This window comes from Stigmatopora nigra, chromosome 7 (assembly GCF_051989575.1).
Source record: "Stigmatopora nigra isolate UIUO_SnigA chromosome 7, RoL_Snig_1.1, whole genome shotgun sequence".
NCBI classification, from domain to species: Eukaryota; Metazoa; Chordata; class Actinopteri; order Syngnathiformes; family Syngnathidae; genus Stigmatopora; species Stigmatopora nigra.
This window is the reverse complement of record NC_135514.1, coordinates 7,557,813-7,575,611: the sequence shown is the minus strand read 5'-3', so window position 1 is coordinate 7,575,611 and position 17,799 is coordinate 7,557,813. Positions and strand designations below refer to the sequence as shown.

Sequence of the window (17,799 nt, the reverse complement as noted above, 5' to 3'; positions counted from 1 at the left end):
CTAATGAGTCACTTATTGTGTGTAGTGTACCATTCTTCATTTTCATCCACAAATTCTTTTGGCAGCCCCTCATTCTCCACTGAAATTAGTTGAATTTGTAATTGGTGCACGTCCGCTTCTGGTCCAGTAGAGGGCAGTAATACACGTTGACCAGAAGACCCCTCCCATCTCCCTCTCTTCTCCTAGATTGTGACGTCACACCGCTGAGTCTCCAGTCTCCAATTTTGTGGGCTTTGTGCGCAAGCGACGTTGTGATGTTTTTTTGTGGACCCTTTAAATCAGGTAATATTGAATAACATTTTCATGTTCATTATTTAACACACTTAGATTCCAAGCGCAAAGAAAAGAAATCGGACATCTTTGGCGAGTCACACCCGCGTTTTTATCATTAAATCACCGAATATATGCTAACTACTTCCATACTAGTCAATGATAAGACAGCCAATCCACGTTTATTTATTTTCGTTGTAAGCCTGATTTTAGAAATGTTCACAGCACGCCTTCATGCAAATAAAATAATTTTAGAAAATATGTTTGATGTCACAGGAACTGCGCCTGAGCTCCCATTCCTCGTCTTTTGTGATACAAATGCATTAGCCCATTCATTCTGCCTTTGGCCATCTGCTTAGCGCACAATAAACACTAGTCACACAGTCATTTGGTCCAAATCATAACGTTTGGCAAACCCTTTCATAGTTTGTTTTCTAAATTCACATTTTTTTACGTTAATTCCCAGGAGCGCAATTTATCCTATGCACAGAAAATGCTCCTAATATACTACAAGGATAAATACTATTATATATCATTTATATTGTTATGATTATTAATGTGTAATACCATATTATTAAAAAAATATTTTTACTGTTTTGTTTCATAAAGTACAATACTTAGTTTTGACCATTAGACAATGGCATGTCCTAAAACTTTATATGGGCTGTAGCACTCTGGTGCAAAGGGCTCTCTTCTAAAGTTTATTATTAGTCATAGTTTGGTCATATTGGAGGCTTTAACATGCTCACATGTTTACCACATTTAACAGATCCTTAGATCTTGTTATATTGGTTCATTTTTATTTTATTTGCAGCTACACTGTGGTTATTACATTTCATTCAGTTTTTACTTTTAATTTCATCTTTGGTGTGGTGTATTTTGAAATATTACTGTAAAATTAGTTTACAAAGTAGTAGAAATATTTTTTTGCATGTTCCTTATAAACCATATTAGCACTCACTAATAGTCATCTTACCTTTGTCAGATTTTGATCCCTTTCGACATCTGAAGGAGCACTATGCTTAACCCAGCTCAAGAGGAGAGTGTTGCAAACCTAGTAAAGACTCCATCCCTCTTGGAGCCACTGGAAAATGACAGTGGTTCTCCCAAGCCAGCTTCAAGTGAAGCAAGTGCACAAGAAGATGGCAACACATGTTTCAAAGAGAACAACGGAACTCAAACTGATAAAACACTCACAGTCACTTTCCTTGAACAAGCCATAGGGATGGTTGGACCATCAGAAATCATGGAAGAAATGGAGGTTGATGAGGGTCTGAAGCCAAATCCTTCATCAGAGCTGACACACTATGCCAACAGAAATCCTGGAACTAAAGAACAAGAGTCAAAGAAAATGGACAGGTACTTCTCCTCCAAAAAAGCAATGACAGATCCTCTGAAAATGGATATGACCAAGCCAGTGGTTATGCCACTCACATGTAAGTAACACAGAAGTTGATGTTCACTACAACAGAAGTTCTTGTGTGCAACTAGAAATTCTTGTCCAAGTTGAAAAATACATTTTGTCAAAAATATTGTCTAACACTTTGGCTTGTTTCCCGCAGCATCAGAACTATCCTTGCAGTGCCTGGAATGTCACATCATCTTCAGCGATTTCAAGAGTAAACGGCGCCACCTGAAGTTGAACCATCCCGCTGAGTATGAGGAGTGTATGCTGAGGAATTGTCTTTTCACTTGTTACCATTGCGACCGCCAATTCACTAACTCCGCCGAGCTCCTGGCCCATCAAAAAACCCACATTGAAAGGAAACCTTATAAATGTCCTCTCTGCGGCCAGGCTTTTAAGAAGTTATCAGAGCTGACGCGTCACCAAAAGATTCACATTGGCTTGAATGGTTACACATGTCCCGACTGTGGTAAAACCTGCAAAACCATGACGCTGCTGAAGTACCACACTCGTGTACACACTGGAGAAAGGCCTTACGTTTGCAAGGAATGTGGGAACCGATTTCGCATGTCTCAAGCCCTGAAGAAACATATGCAATCACACTTGCCTGAAAGTGAACAAAAAGAGGGCCAAGCCAAAGCGCAAAGGAAGAAAGAGCTCGGTAAGCGAATCATTGAGCCGTGTAGTGACTTATCATCGAGCTCTGTAAATATGTGGAATGTAATCATTTGTTTTTGTTTACTCTTCAGATGCCTTAAAGCCCAAGTATCCCTGCTCCATTTGCAAAGCCACTTTCAAAAGTCCCAAGACACGGCTTCATCATTTTACAAAGAAACACAGTGTATCGCTCACTTCACTTGGTAACCCGCTCCGAGTTAAATCATACCCAAATGAACTGACTCCAGTGATAACGCCAATATCGATTCCCCAATCGTCGTTGCTACAGTTGGAGCCCAACGGGCCCCTAAAGAAAGTCGACAGCAATATTGACACGGAGCCGATACGCAGGCTTATCGAATCTTTAGGAAATGTCCAGAAAGTACAACAAGTTGTGATTCTGGGTCAAGTGCCTCCTTATGCTCCGCCATTGGAAGTTCAACACATCTCTGAGCTGTCCAAACCAGCCAATTTAAACATAAACATTATACCGCCCCAATCAGATTCTGTAAATGTGATGCCGGTAGAGTTAAAGACTTTGGACAAAGATTTAGATGACCCGATGTTACAAACTATCACACTGGAACCGATTACACCAGATGGACAGCTAATTAACCCACCCTTGACAAACTTGGACACACATGAATTGCCAGTTGAAAGCCTCACCTTTAGTTTTGCTCCAGGTGGGCTGAGCATGGATCCGGAGGAAAGGGTGATGGATCAAACTCAACCACAACTTGGCAGTTTGGAAACAAACTGTAATGCGTTTGAACCATCGATTTTCCATAATAAAGAAACAGACCTCACACAAGACCTTGACCAAAATATCATACTGGAACTTACTCCTGCCTTGACACCAAGCGCTGAACTCCAACAATTGCAAAATGCGCAACAACCAGAAAGCCCGTCGCCATCTTTGGTACCTACCACTGAACTGGAGATAACGACTTGTCAAAGTAATGTAAATGAGCCTGATATCGGCTCACCAACCTCATCGTTTGAGCCTACCGTTGAACAGAGCTTGACTTCTTTACAAAGTGAAACCCCGTTGTTGGAGCCTGCACTTGTGGACGACCCAACATCCTTACAAACAAAACATGAAGATCTTGCTTCTTCTGCTTTAGCTTCTCCGCATTCACCCACCCACGATTCTGGAGAAGCCGATGCTAACTCACAAGAGAAGGCTCAATCACAGACTAAAAAAGCTAGTCAAGTTCATGTTGATTTATCATCCGATAGTGGAACACATCAGAAGTCTCAAGATGAGCCTACAGAAGATAAAGAAGTTGATCAAAAGGGAGAAACGAATCAGGTTGACTGTATTTCTTCAAAAAATGACGGCCCTTCGCAATCATCCATCCAGCAGGAACCACAAACATCAGAGTTACCTGTGAATGTCATGTCAGCCCAAGAGCTCGTGAAAGTACGCAAAAGGAAGCCAGCCAGAGCCTTATTCATACAAGGTTATATGCAAGAACTGATTGGGTCCATCCTCGATAAAGATTTACAAAGTGTCGCCAAGCAAGCTAAACGTAAAAAAACAAACAAATCCAATCTTGTTAACTTCAGCCCACAAAAGAAAGTGAATAATAACAAAAAACAAAAAATATCTTCTCAGCAATGCCAGGCTTCCCGAGGCAAACCTATATTTGATGGGGCAACTAAACGCTTTAAGGGTAAAATGCCATCGAAGAAGGGGAACATTTCCAGCAAAAGTAACAAAACAAAGAAAATGGCGTCCTCCGGGAAAGTCAATAAACTACAATTGATCAACAATTCACCGGGAAAAGAGAAAGTAAACAAGAAAAAAATGAAAAAAGAGCACATGCAAAGAGATCAGCATAAAACTAAACAAAAGGCTGCAATTAAAAAGAAAATCCAGACAAAAGCAGTGCAAAAAAGTCAACCCAAAAAACCAAAGGTGACTAATAAAGGGCAGAAAGACACAAAAAGCTCCAAGAGCAATCAAAGCAAAGTACCAGAACAGTCACCTACCACACAAGTGACTGAAGACTCCCTCCTTTTGCTTAAAGGCCACAAGCAGCCCCAGTTAAAGGTTTACAAATTGGATCCTTCAAAAACATCTGGCCAAGAAACATTACCTTGGGACAACCAATGCCAGCCTGGCGAAGCAAACCAGGCAAAGTCAAAAAACAAGACCACAAATAGTGCCAGCAAAGTTTCCAAGAAAAAGGGGAAGTCCAAAAAGAGCCAAAAGGCCCTTACGTTACTATCACTTTTTAAGGCATCCCAGCAATCGGCGGAACCCCAACTCGTCAAGCCAAAGACTGCCCGAAAACGCAAAGCTTCTTCAAATGTGGAAACCGAAGGAGTGATAACCTCGGCACATTCCAAGCGAGCTTTGGAGTGTAAAAACTGTGGGGAGATATTTAGTGAAGTCGCCTCCCTTCAGAAGCACAAAGCAATGGTGCATATCTTAGAAAGTCCTGAGCTCACATACACCAACGGGAATGTTTTTGAAGGCGTCTGCAGGTTAGATGTCGACCATCAAGGAAGAACTGTTCGACTCATTAATCCCATGACTGGTTGGGATGTCGAATCTGACGTAACAATGGAGAACAGGGAAAGAAATGTGTCTTTTCCTGCTTTGATTCCATCTCCATCTTTACCATCTTTTGACGAAGGGAGTGTTCAACCTCCCGTCCCTCCAAAACCGTTCGATTCGATGAGAATGAACATTTCGAAACTGAATCCTCTCTTCAGGAGTGTCACTCAAATGGAGCAAAATGGGGTTTCCCGAGATAAACGGCAAGAAAAATGTCTTCCCGATAGCTTCCGTTTAGAATCTGAACACCAAGCCCCTATAGAAAATGATATTAAGGAGGACGGTATTTTTGCGGTGGATCTTGTTACCGTTGGAGAGTACAATTCAAGCTTAGCAAGTTTATCTTCGCCTCAAGAAACCCTTACCCAAAGCGGGTCCGTCGAAGTTCCTCGTTCTGGTGCTGATACTCCAGAGAAGACAAGCGATCATTCGACCATGAAATGTTTGCATTCGGTGTCTTGCTCCACACGGCAAATGGAATTTAAAGATGAAGAAGAAGAGATGTTAGTCCAAAAGAAAAAAGAAGCAGCAAAACATGGTCAACGACAAGGAGGAACTCCTCAAAAAGTGGACACGATAGCGAGGGAATCTTTGCCAGACTCTGTCACAGGAACCGATTTGGAAGTGGAACAAGAGGATTGTCAGGTTGTATATAAAAAAATCAAATATACCTCCCAAATCAATGAGGAAGATGACATCATTGCACAGACTTCAATGGCAGATACTCATCGCCAACCTCATGCACAAAGAGCCACTTCTGCCACGGTTATTACTCCAGCGCTCTCTAGATTGGATGAAGCCAATGTATCTCAAGGGGACCAGGAGAATCGGCAATCTCCAGGAATTTACCTTGAGAAGATAATTACAGGTGAACCCGTGTTGGCTTACAGGCAGTCTCAGCTAATCGCCTCCCGTATTAATAAAAGACAGGTAAGAAGTGAAGTACTGTAACACGGTCTTATAGAATACACAATTACACATAAATACACTGAACAAAAACATGAATGTTTCGTTACCATTTTTCGACAAACTCAAAAGTTTTTGTACTTATGCAAAATTCCCATTTATTAGTAATATTGTTCTGAAATGGGTCTAAATCTGGCACCTTTTTATGACTCATTTAAGGGTTTGAACTCCACTGGCGAGAGTGAGACGCAACAACTCATCAAGCTTGAAGAGAATACATCAGATGCACGACTTGATGAAGGCTTGCCTGAAAAAGAGCAGCAACGGCAGAACAGCAGAGACATTCGGAGGATTCTAGTGAAGCGGGAGAGCCGACTTATGCTTGACGATGCCCGGCCCGAACCCGAAATCAGACACGCCCATTTGGATGCCGAACAAGTTGTTGATCAGAACTCTGCCATACCACGTAAGTGCTGATTTCAAACTAGTCATTCAACAATTTCTGCACCCAAAGATTGAAGGTTTTTGTTCTCGACTCTACAGTTAACTTCAGTGTAGGTTGTAGTGTTGATTGTGAAAACTTTGCCACTAACGTAAGTACAATCATACCTCGACATACGAGCAATTTGATATACGAGTAAAATCTCGGGCAAATATGTATCTTGAAATATGAGACATTTTTTTATATACAAGCATACAGCGGAAGTGAGAGGCTGCTCTTAAGAACCTGGGACTATGGTCACTGTCTTTCTGGTCACAACTCCCTCGTGTAATGTCTACGAGCACTGGGCGGGGCATTACATTTTTTCAGTGTTTTTTTTCCGTTAGTCAGTGCGAATGGCGGAGCGAACGCTAATACGAGAGGAGTATATACTACTTCTTGGTTGTGCGTTATGCTAATGTGAGGACATTTGTCTGCATTATTTTGGGAATATTTTGAAGGGAAGACCAAAGCAAACAACCCTTGATAGGTTGCATCTGAAAGTCAGGGTGGAGGCGGGGCAAATAGAGCCAAAAGAAGAAAGGTATCAAAATTTAAAAGAAAATTAGAATTCAGTTTAATGTAAGGTTAGAATAAACTTATTTTTGAGTGTCTACATCATAATCCAAGTTCACTTAAATTTGTTTATGTTACAAGCGTGTTGCCGTGCAAAAAGTACCACTGTAGCTAAGGGAATGATATAAAGGAGAAAGTGCTCGTCCTGGTTGCTAAAGCTTGATTTCTCACAGTCACAGACACCGAAGAGACGTCCAGTGACACCCCTACGTCCCCCGGATTAACCAACAAGCAGTGCATCTTCTACCCGGTGAAGACTGAAGATTGGGAACTTCCTCTGGGTGGCTCTCACATTAATCGTGGGAGACCAGAAGTATTCACCGATGACAGACAAACACTTGATTCAACCAGAAGCCGTCAGTCATGTATGTCAAGGCTCTTTCCAGATGTACATTCACCACATATAAATGCTTACAGATGTTTTTTTTAATATTTACATAGATGAAGGCACTCAGGAAGAATATTATGATTTGAGGGAATCGCAGATGGTGGGAGTTCACGACTTTACAAGTAGACAAGGTTTGTTTTTCCCTTGCTGTACTTGCACTTGTAATTATTTCCAATACTATTTAGTAAAAACAAAAGCATGAGTGTGCCCAGTGCACCAATAGGCTGAAGGTTATGCGTGCATGCCCTTGACTGGCTCTTGCATACTGCAAATAATTAATCAGGCTTGTTCGAGGTGGGAAAAAAATCAGGCTGTGAGGTTGGAAACATGGCAAAAAGAGATTTCCAAGTCCATTATTTCTATCTGTTCAAGTACCTAGATTGATCTGTCTATTGCAATGACTGGATAAAATGTGATAGAGATTAATTAAAGGCCATTTGATTTTTAAGATGAAGCAGAGTGTCCATCGGATACGCGGAGCTTTCTCCTGCAGACTTCTGATGAAGAGGACGTACGAGTTTTAGAGTTGTCGCCACCTCATGTTGACGCGGAAGCAGAGGTCCTGGATTCTTTTTGCAAGCACCAAGACCACCGCTCATCATCAAGTATAACATCTCAATTGTAAGATTTTTTTATATTAATGGAGAATCTTCTAAAAATCACAACTTTCCTTGAATTACTTCTTATTTCTCTCTTTAAATGGACTTGGTTTATTGTATGTTTTTGTTTTGTCAAGTGTTACTAACCAAGCAGCAGCAAGAGAGACCAATGAACCCATTGAGTACTTCTCCAAATATTTTGGCTGGGAAACCTGGATGGAATTGGCCCGCTGCTCCAATCAAACCTCCAACAACTGCATCACCGCCAAGGAAGTAGCCCAGTTTGTTGGGATCCACATTGCAATGGGAACTTTGAAGGTTAGAGCGCCTCGGTCTCCATTATGTAACTTTCACAAGGGAATGGCAAACTTGCTTATTTACTTTCATCTCTTCCCCCAGTTTCCCAGTCCTCGGCTCTACTGGGACAATTTGACCAAGGTACCCTTGGTTGCTGAAGCCATGCCGTTTTCTCGCTTCCTTCAGCTGTCACGTTCGTTGCGGATTGCGACTCCCGACACGCTCAACGATCAAATGAGTCGACAAAGCCGTACGGACTTTTCTCATCGGTCCGATAACAGAAGCAACCAAAGGGGATTGTCAAATGACTCTGCGGACCCTTTATGGAATGTTGTACCGCTTCTGTGCCATTTTCAAAAAAGATGCCAGTCACTTAGAAGACAAGGAAACTTTGCTGTGGATCAGTATTTGATTCCATTGACTGGTCAGAGACACAATAACAGATTAGCTCTGCATAGCACCACCTTGATTGGATTTGACGGTTTGCTTCACTACGTTGATCTTAAAGTCGATATATCCGACAAAGAAGACGCCGTCGAGAAAATGGTCCCTAAAGGCAGCACTGTGTTTCTCTGCAAGCAAGAATTGTCCACCCCCGCCATGCTGGAGCGCCTCCTCGGGGCTGGGATCCACGGGGCGGGCCGGGTGGGCGGCGCCCAGGGTCAGATCGGAGACGAGTTTGTGAGCTCGGACGGCAAGCTGATGCTGCGCAAGTCGCGCCAAGGTTTTATCCTCTCCACGGCGGGAAACGGCCAGAGGAACATGGCCTCGCTCATGAACAACTTTGAAAAAGCCCAGGCGGCGGCTCGCCTCAGTAAAGACTTGTTGAATCTTTACCCCATCCCGCTTTCCAACTCCTCTGCAGGCTGGACTCTGTCGGTGCTCTGGTACCTCACCGACATGGCTTTGGTCAACTCCTGGCTCTTATACAGACAGTTTCAAACGTCCGGATCCGCATCCTTGTCTCTCCTGGACTTCAGACTGTCCGTAGCCAAAGCTTTGATTGACGCCAGCGGCTCCGACCCGCAGAGCTCTGTCGTCCCGCAAAACTCTCCGGCGAAAGCTCACTCTCTAACCGACCCACCTAATCCCGGAACGGTAGAGGAAAACCCTCTCCCCGATGTTGCCACGCGTTACGACGGTTTGGGACACTGGCCAGAGCAGCTTGGCGAGGGCGAAGGGGGCCGGTGTCGTTTCGGTGACTGTCAGAGGACTTCTCGTGTTCTCTGCCTTAAATGCTGCGTCTTTCTCTGCATATCGCGCAACCACAATTGCTTTTTACATTTCCACAGCCAGGCAAGTCCAGGAAATCTCTAGCACCTTTCAGGCTTACTGTTAAGTCATTTATTAGTGTGGTCATCATGTTCATTTATAAATCGGGAAAGATGGTATTTTATTCTGTACTTTTAGCTCTTTTCCGGTAACAGTTAGTACCGTAGGTTTTTAAATACAAAAATTAATTAGAATAATTTATACCCTATTGAGTATGTTCTCATGTAGTAGCCCTTTTTAATACAAGGCATTCAATAAGGTTTAGCCATTTCTTCGGGGAAATGTTGTTTATTTGTACATTATTGATTTTTCTATTTTTCTACCCCAATTTTATTCTTAATTTAAACATTAGTGCAATATAGTACATTAAATTTAAAATGTAATCGTTAAATATTTGATTGTTGAATTCCCTATTACATGTTATAACTTCTGGTTGTGTTTGTCCTACACGTACAATATTTTTTCACACGCTTTACAGATGCTGCATTCCTTTTGCAGGTTTTTTTTTATTTATTATTATTTTTTTAAAGATTTTAAGCTCTTTCATGACATCTTGCAAGCAGTTGTCATCGTTTAAGTTGTTACAGCTATCCAATAGTACTTGTATTTTCTCAACATTCTTCTTTACAACAATATGCACTCGTCATGTTATACTTATGGAACAACCCTTTCTTAAAATAATAACAAAAGAACTAATACTGGTTGTGCTCTTTCATGTGTATACAAATAGCAAATACATGACACAACTTTGCACACCAGGATGTATGTACTGAACAGGTTTTTTTTTTATCATGCACCTATAGGGACTAGGTGTATTTTTAAGTAATGTGCATTTATGCTGTCATATTTGTTGACATGAACATTGAATTTATTTAGATGAAGTGTAAATATGTCCAATGAAATGTTTCTTTATGCAAGATTGGCAGTCTGGCCTATATATCATGCACATTTTTGCATTGGAGAAAAGTGACCAGTGATAACTAATTTTGAACAAAAACTGTGTGTTATTTTATCTTTGTTTGCTCTACATTTATTAATTACGCTGCCTGATCTAAATATCTATAACTAATTTGTGACAGTTAGTAGTGTCAATGGGATCAGTTTGAATCTTGTCCAGCAGACGGCGCATTTTGTCATATTATGTAGACATCTTTAATGTTTTGTTGTTATTGTTTTTACTCCACTAACATTTTTATACACACACAAAAAACACTGAAGACATAAAATTCACAGAATTCAAGCGAACTATTTTGTTAATATAAAGCACACATAACAAATAAACAATCAATAAATACTACTATTTAATAATCAGCATATAATTATAATACATAAACTAATAATACATATGTAACTAATATTGGGAATATAAAATATGCCTTATATAGCTATTTTAGTGTGTTATGAAAAGAGATCCGACGCTGTTTTTAATAGCCATTGAATGTTTGTTACTGAACTTTTGTCACGTGACCAAATATCTCCACCGAGTAATAACCACAGAGGTAAATTATTGCTTTCGTTCATTCTCCTGCATTCAATTACAAATAAGCCCGGGTGTAAAATTCCTCGGGTACAGTGAGAATGAGTTTGTCTAAAATGTTTGTTTTTCGTTGGGTCGGGATGGCAGCCATCTTAGTTGTCCTAGCCGTTGTGGTCGCGCACCAGGAAGTGTCCTGCGCCACTCTATTAGCTACTCGTTTTACTTCTCTGGGTTCAAGTCTGACAGTCCACTATATTCAAATAGCGTTTTCAGGTAACATGCTTATTTTCCCCAAAAATCATATTGATTACGCCACTTTATTTATACCTGCTTGTATATTGTCCTTCCACTTCCAAAAATATCATTTTGGATGCCTACCACGGAAAAAACTTTACTCAAAAAGTGTTCGATTATCTTTGAGCGGCATTCTGTGTTGTTTGTGCTACCTAGCTTAGCATAATAGCTTAGCATTACGTTCATTCGCTACTTTGTTATTTTGGTATTTTAGCACAGTTATTCACTCAAAGCCACCAAAGAGGATGGCTATATTGGCCAGGGAATATATCAGATGGTCTGGCAGGAGAAGAAATAATTCATATTTAATGTTTTAAAATGATGGCGCTTGAAAAAGCTTGCAACATAAAGCTAACGGCCTTGAAACGGATGGACGCGAACTGCAAGTTTGACAAAAACATCGAAAATGCATCGTTAACGTATTGCATATGTGTAGTTATAATATCGAATGCATGTTAAAATGCATGTTAAACTTTCAAAGTTTCAGATGTTCTAGCCGGGCAAATTTATCGTTTTCTGAATACAATTGATTTTTCGGGAAAAGCATAACAAACGCGGATTCAACCACTGCACATTCTCTTGAATTTTATTTACTTCTCCTTTACTGGGGAAAATTGGTCGCATATGCCCCGAAAAGCGGTAGTTATTACTACTTAGACTAGGAGGGAAGAAACGACACATTCTGGAGTTTTTGCGTGCAATTGTTATTGATGGTTAAAATGACTGCCATTTTTATAACCTTTCCTCTAACCCTTTTTGTGCAGGATTTCGCGGTGGATTGTTAATATTCCACGATGGACTCGGACATTTTAAACATCGAAGAGATTGTATTGGGACGGGCACTGCCAAATCAAGCTCCAGCACCCCCTCCTGAAAAACCGGTGGAGCCGTTCAGGGCGCCCATCTCTTTAAATGGACCTGCTGTACCCACTGCACAATCTTGTGAGTAAAATATGAAGCTGGCTCAAATTAAATTTCATTTGCAAGCTCGCTACTCAAATGCAATATGAACCTGGACATTATTTCCAACCTTAATGGCAGTAAAACACAGTGTAATTTTATATACATATATATATATATATATTTTAAACCAAAATGCATTGTATTTTAGGTTAAAATATGAGACACATGCAGTACTGAGTTCATGCCCTGATGCTATGATTAAGCTTCCTTAGTTATCACGATGCCGATGAGCGAGCGCATGTTAACTGTGGGCTATTTCTTGCCTGCCTTCAGACCAGCATGAGAATTTGCAGTGTTTCCAGTGCTTCATTACTTTCTGCAATGCCAAAGCCAAGGAAAGACACATGAAGAAGAGCCACCGGGAGGAGTACAAGCAGCAACTTGCACAGGTAGGTGCTCTTGGTTAATTCAGTCATGATGTGTTGTTGTTTTTTCCTAACTAATCCATCCGTGTATTGCGCTCAATCACAGGGCAACACGCTTTTCACCTGCTACGTGTGCGACCGCACGTTTTTATCGTCGGAAGAGCTCACGCTGCACCAGCCGACACACAGCAAGGATGACAAGCCTTTCAAATGCGCACCGTGCAAGGAGAGCTTCAGAACATTCACTGAAGTGAGACCATTATTAGTATTGTGAAAATAGATGAATACTGTGATTTCTTTTGTCATTTTTGGCATCACAACGTTCTTCCCTTTTTTTTCTGTCTTCAGCTCACGACACACAGGAGACATGTTTGTCCGGAGAAGCTGTTGCCGTGTAAAGATTGCAGCAAAACCTTCCGGAGCGCCGCCATGCTGCGCACACATCGTCTGGTCCACCACGCTCGGCCCGACGGCGAGACGGCCGAGCAGCCGGAGGAGCCGGCCTCGAGCCACCGCTGCAAAAAATGCGGCCAGGTCTTCCCCGGCGAGACGGAGCTGACGGAACACGAGCAGAAGTACCCCGATGGCCAGCAGTGCAACGGCGGCGAACCCCCGGCCAAGAAGCGTGGGCGACAAGTCAAGACGGAGGAGGTGGCGGCGCCGGAGAAACGGGGAAAGCGGAAGAAGAAAGACGAGGTGGAGTCGTTTGAGGAGGGGGAGGTGGCTCAAGTTGTGGAGAAACCCAAAACGGGTGGAGCCAAGCGGGGTCGCCCTCCAAAAGTCGTCAAATGCGAAACAGACGACAAAGAAAGCCCTCCGGCGGACGGCGACGAAGCGACAAAGGGGCTTAAAATCAAAGCAGAACCGGCAGAGCCTGCGGCGCCGGCGCAACACACGTGCCCCGATTGCGAGCTCCTCTTCCCCAGCGCGCTTCAACTGCGCTCGCACAAGAAGGAGAAGCACGCGGCCCGGAAAGCCCACCGGTGCTCCGAGTGTGACGAGAGCTTCGCCCGGGCCGAGCAGCTGGAGGCGCACGTGTCACGGGCACACGTGCTGGGCCGCTTCGCTTGCCCAACCTGCGGCAAGAGCTTCGGCCGCGAGCGCACTCTGAAGGCTCACCAGAAGAGCCACCCTGAGGAGCAGCCGGAGACCCCCAAAAGATAATAGCGATGGGCTCAATCAAGTTGATGACGTTTTGAGAAATGGCGTTGAAGGGAAGTTTGAATTTCAAGCTGCAGTCCTACGCGGAACATCTCACATTTATTAGCTAAATGTTTCCTTACTGTAAACTAAACAATAGTTGGTTTGTAAAAAAAAAAACATAGTTTGTTTTTGATTCATTTATAAAAAAAAGAAAAAAGAAAAAAAAAGTTTGAAATGTGCCGTGTGAATTTTATTCTTTTTCCGGTTAACAAAAGAATTTTCGAGAAGTGCATATTTTATGTGCTGTTAGATGCCATTTTAAATGTTTGTCCAAAATCATGTACAGCCTCTGGTTCATATGTATTTTTTACGCCTAATATTTTCATCAGCAATGCCTACATTTCTTTTGATAGATGTCCTCAAAATTTTGTGCTCTAGGTTCCAACGTGGACAGCCTGTCCGTCCATGTCCACTATAATTGTCAATTCTAACGAGCTTTCTTTTTTTAGCTGGGATGAATCACAATGTCGTAGACATTTTGCGAACGAGACGGTAAGAGTCTATCATGTCAAGAGCGTCCCGCAGTAAATAATGTACATCTAAATGTCTTTGGATGGTTTCTCTCCCCCACTGCTGTGTTTGGACAGTGCAAATACAAAATAAAAGAGGCTCTGGTCCACCCGAGCTTTTGAATGAACTATTTGGACTGTCTTTTCTTTCATGCCTTGCAAAGATAAATATAATATACATTTTAAAAAATGAAGTGGGCACTCTTGTGTCCCCAAACAGTTTGCATCCTAGGCAGACTAACTGACTCATTAATTTAGTTTCATTTAAATGTCTAGAAGTAAAAAACAAATACCAACGTGCATGTCATCACAATGTTCATAATGTGCAATACTACTGTATTTTAAATGATTTAAGCCCAACCAAAAAGTTTACAGCTTCCCCCACAGACGTTACGATGAATACAATGTATTTTTTAAAAGTATAAAAGCCCAATAGACACGTATTTACAGCCTCGCCCCGCCCACCGACTAATGCATGTTATTATGAAAACAATGTATTTTTCTCTTAAGTATTAAGGTCCAACCAAAAAGCATTTACAGCCCCTCCACACAAACATTTACTGACTAATGCACGTTATTATGAAAAAAAAAAAAATTTATGCGTCCTTTTTTTAGGAGGCGTGGCCGAGGCCAGAGTTCAAATAGTCGACGTCAAACGCCAAAATGGCGATGCTTCCGGAAGGAAGACGGGCGTACGCGCACTGCAGAGCAGCTAAAAAGTGACGGTTTGCCGACGAAATCCTGCCAAACTTCTCACATGACGATGCTGTACATTTGGTACGTTGTCGTTTGGGGATTTCGAAGCCCCAGTTCTCGTCTTAAGAGTGATTCGTTAATGCGATGTAGCCCCATGTGTGTGCAGACAGCAAAATGTTTGCAAACAAATTGGCTACATTGCGTTACCGATCCCTCTTTGTTTAAAACGAAATCATTCCTTTGTGTGTTTCAGTCCCTCAACGAGCACTGACTGCTGGGAAACAAGAAGAATGTGGCCAAAACGACCAGAAAGGAGCAGTTTGTCGACGCCATAACAAAGTGAGTCATTTTTAAATAGTTCCGATCTTCTCTATCCGTGTAATCTTTAAACGCCAGCGCTCAGTGTTCAGGGCTTTGCGCAATTGGCTCGATTTTCATTAAATAACAAAAAACTGGATAATTCACCCACTCAAATGTCATTGGTGGATGTCTAAGGAATATACGGTAATCCCTCAACTATCGCGGTTAATGATAAACTGTAAAGTAGACTCATCCCTATTGAAGTAAATTTGAAAAAAAAAATACTGTAGTGGCAAGTGAAGGAGTAACTTCCGCTTGTGAGTTTCTGTGGCTTTTCACATCTTTTTGAATTTAAATAAATTATAAACTTTCAGCCTCTTAACTTTTTTAAAGACCTCTGGCATTGGCCTTTTTTTCATATTAGTTTTAAATGTAGTTTTTAAAAAACAGACTTATTTAACAATACTGCAGGTGTCATTTTTGACTCATTTAAACAAAGAGAAAAACAAACTCTTGGTATATTTAATTTTTTAAGAATAAATGGATTTGAAATAATTGACTGAAAACTTGAGGCAGAAGTAGGATTTATTTTAACCTTGTAGGCCCCTGTCCAGTGTTTTCAAATTTTCCACCACATGATCAAGATCCTGATATATTTTTGTGGAGGAAAACAGACAGATTGTTTTTTAGTCTCTAAAGCATTTTGATGTTTCATAGGATAAAGCTAAATGTAGCCTATCTCGACATAGGCAGGAATTCTGAAAAACAAAAAAAACATTTCCAAGGTCTTGCTTTTTATTTTGAAAAAAAACCCTCATAGATTTGTTCAGCCTGAGCACATCTATGAGTTTTTTTCAAAATTAAAGGTAAGACCTTGGGAATGTTTTTTTTTATTTTTCAGAATTCCACCCAAGGGGGAAATTCTGAAAAATAAAAAATAAACATTTTCAAGGTCTTGCTTTTTATTTTGAAAAAAACTCATAGATTTGTTCTGCCTGAGCACATCTATGAGTTTTTTTTTCAAAATTAAAGGTAAGACCTTGTGAATGTTTTTTTTTATTTTTCAGAATTCCACCCAAGGGGAAATTCTGAAAAATAAAAAAAACATTTCCAAGGTCTTGCCTTTTATTTTGAAAAAGAAACTCATAGATTTGTTCTGCCAGAGCATATCTATGAGTTTTTTTTTCAAAATAAAAGGTAAAACCTTGAATGTTTTATTTTTTATTTTTCAGAATTCCACCCAAGGGTGACTAGGTTTCATGCCTTTCAAAATAAAATGTGAGCTCTTCATTTAATTCTGTGTACTGACTACTTTTTATTGTTTTTTGGAATCCACCTCAGGGGACCTGGTTTCTGCATATGAACAGATAGCCTCAGGAGCCCCCATTCTATGAAGTTTTTCAAAATAAAAGGTGAGCCCTTCTCAATGGCTTTTTATTTAACTCTGTGTACTAACCCCCTTTTTTGTTTTCCAGAATTCCACCAGGGGGTGGAGAAGATTTCATTTTTTATGACGCTGGACCACCAACGGGAACCAGTCTATGAAGTTTTTCAAAATAAAAGGTGAGCCCTTCTCATTGCTTTTTTAACTAACTGTGTACTAACCCCCCCTTTTTTCAGTTTTCCTGTATTCCACCAGGGGGTGGAGAAGATTTCATTTTTTACGATGCTGGACCACCAACGGGAACCAGTCTATGAAGTTTTTCAAAATAAAAGGTGAGCCCTTCTCATTGCTTTTTTAACTAACTGTACTAACCCCCCCTTTTTTTTCAGTTTTCCTGTATTCCACCAGGGGGTGGAGAAGATTCGATTTTTTACGATGCTGTAACACCAGCGGGAACCTATCTACAAACTTTTTCAAAATAAAAGCTGGAGCTTTTATTTCCTGGATTTCCTGCTGGTGACTGGAGAAATTACTTTATTTTGCTCAAGTTTTTCAAAATAAAAGCTTTTAAATGTTTATATGTGTTGGTCTTTATCTAACAAGAAATGCAAGTCATAATCAATTATAAAATTTATTTACAAGTAAACATGTGTACTTCATACTAAAGAAAACATTTGTAGATGAACAAAAAAAAGCAGAGGGGATAAACACTTAGAAAATAAAATTTGAAAAAAGCAGGGGGATAAACACTTAGAAAATAAAATTTGAAAAAAAGCAGGGGGATAAACACTTAGAAAATAAAATTTGAATACAGCAGGGGGATAAACACTTAGAAAATAAAATTTGAAAAAAGCAGGGGGGATAAACATTTAGAAAATAAAATTTGAAAAAAGCAGGGGGATAAACACTTAGAAAATAAGATTTGAAAAAAGCAGGGGGGATAGAAAATAAAATTTGAAGAAGCAGGGGGGATGAACACTTAGAAAATAAAATTTGAAAAAAGCAGGGGGGATGAACACTTAGAAAATAAAATTTGAAAAAAGCAGGGGGGATAAACACTTAGAAAATAAAATTTGAAAAAAGCAGGGGGGATAAACACTTAGAAAATAAAATTTGAAAAAAGCAGGGGTGATAAACACTTAGAAAATAAAATCATGAAAAAAGCAGGTGGGATTAACACTTAGAAAATAA

General features: G+C 40.7%; 2 protein-coding genes and 1 long non-coding RNA gene across 5 annotated transcripts; all 3 read left to right on the top strand.

The window, feature by feature from the left end:
- The first annotated feature begins 195 nt into the window (after positions 1-195).
- znf576.1 (zinc finger protein 576, tandem duplicate 1) lies at positions 196-10,652 on the top strand. The gene is made up of 10 exons (XM_077721543.1): positions 196-282; positions 1,256-1,706; positions 1,833-2,336; positions 2,425-5,828; positions 6,024-6,270; positions 7,035-7,226; positions 7,303-7,380; positions 7,699-7,870; positions 7,986-8,166; positions 8,248-10,652. The coding sequence occupies exons 2-10, from the start codon at positions 1,289-1,291 to the stop codon at positions 9,460-9,462; spliced, it is 6,411 nt and encodes a 2,136-aa protein (XP_077577669.1). The 5' UTR covers positions 196-282; positions 1,256-1,288; the 3' UTR covers positions 9,463-10,652.
- Positions 10,653-11,026: 374 nt separating this feature from the next.
- Positions 11,027-14,356, top strand: znf576.2 (zinc finger protein 576, tandem duplicate 2). Its single transcript, XM_077721817.1, has 5 exons — positions 11,027-11,167; positions 11,953-12,130; positions 12,425-12,540; positions 12,623-12,766; positions 12,865-14,356. Exons 2-5 carry the CDS (start codon positions 11,983-11,985, stop codon positions 13,678-13,680), a joined length of 1,224 nt encoding a protein of 407 aa, XP_077577943.1. The 5' UTR covers positions 11,027-11,167; positions 11,953-11,982; the 3' UTR covers positions 13,681-14,356.
- A 525-nt stretch (positions 14,357-14,881) lies between these two features.
- Positions 14,882-17,184, top strand: LOC144199561 (uncharacterized). Of its 3 annotated transcripts, none has more exons than XR_013326941.1 (6): positions 14,882-15,005; positions 15,178-15,263; positions 16,566-16,636; positions 16,700-16,787; positions 16,845-16,940; positions 17,017-17,184. It is a non-coding gene; the product is annotated as an uncharacterized LOC144199561 (long non-coding RNA). The 3 variants fall into 3 exon arrangements; XR_013326940.1 differs by having other exon boundaries at positions 16,998-17,184; XR_013326942.1 differs by lacking the exon at positions 16,845-16,940 and having other exon boundaries at positions 16,998-17,184.
- Positions 17,185-17,799: the final 615 nt, after the last annotated feature.

Coding starts and splice junctions, on each gene's coding strand:
- znf576.1 (XM_077721543.1), top strand. CDS start 1,289: ATGCTTAACCCAGCTCAAGAGGAGAGTGTTGCAAACCTAGTAAAGACT. Junction 1,707..1,832: donor AGTGGTTATGCCACTCACAT/GTAAGTAACACA, acceptor TGTTTCCCGCAG/CATCAGAACTATCCTTGCAG. Junction 7,871..7,985: donor TCAAGTATAACATCTCAATT/GTAAGATTTTTT, acceptor TGTTTTGTCAAG/TGTTACTAACCAAGCAGCAG.
- znf576.2 (XM_077721817.1), top strand. CDS start 11,983: ATGGACTCGGACATTTTAAACATCGAAGAGATTGTATTGGGACGGGCA. Junction 12,131..12,424: donor TGTACCCACTGCACAATCTT/GTGAGTAAAATA, acceptor GCCTGCCTTCAG/ACCAGCATGAGAATTTGCAG. Junction 12,767..12,864: donor GCTTCAGAACATTCACTGAA/GTGAGACCATTA, acceptor TTCTGTCTTCAG/CTCACGACACACAGGAGACA.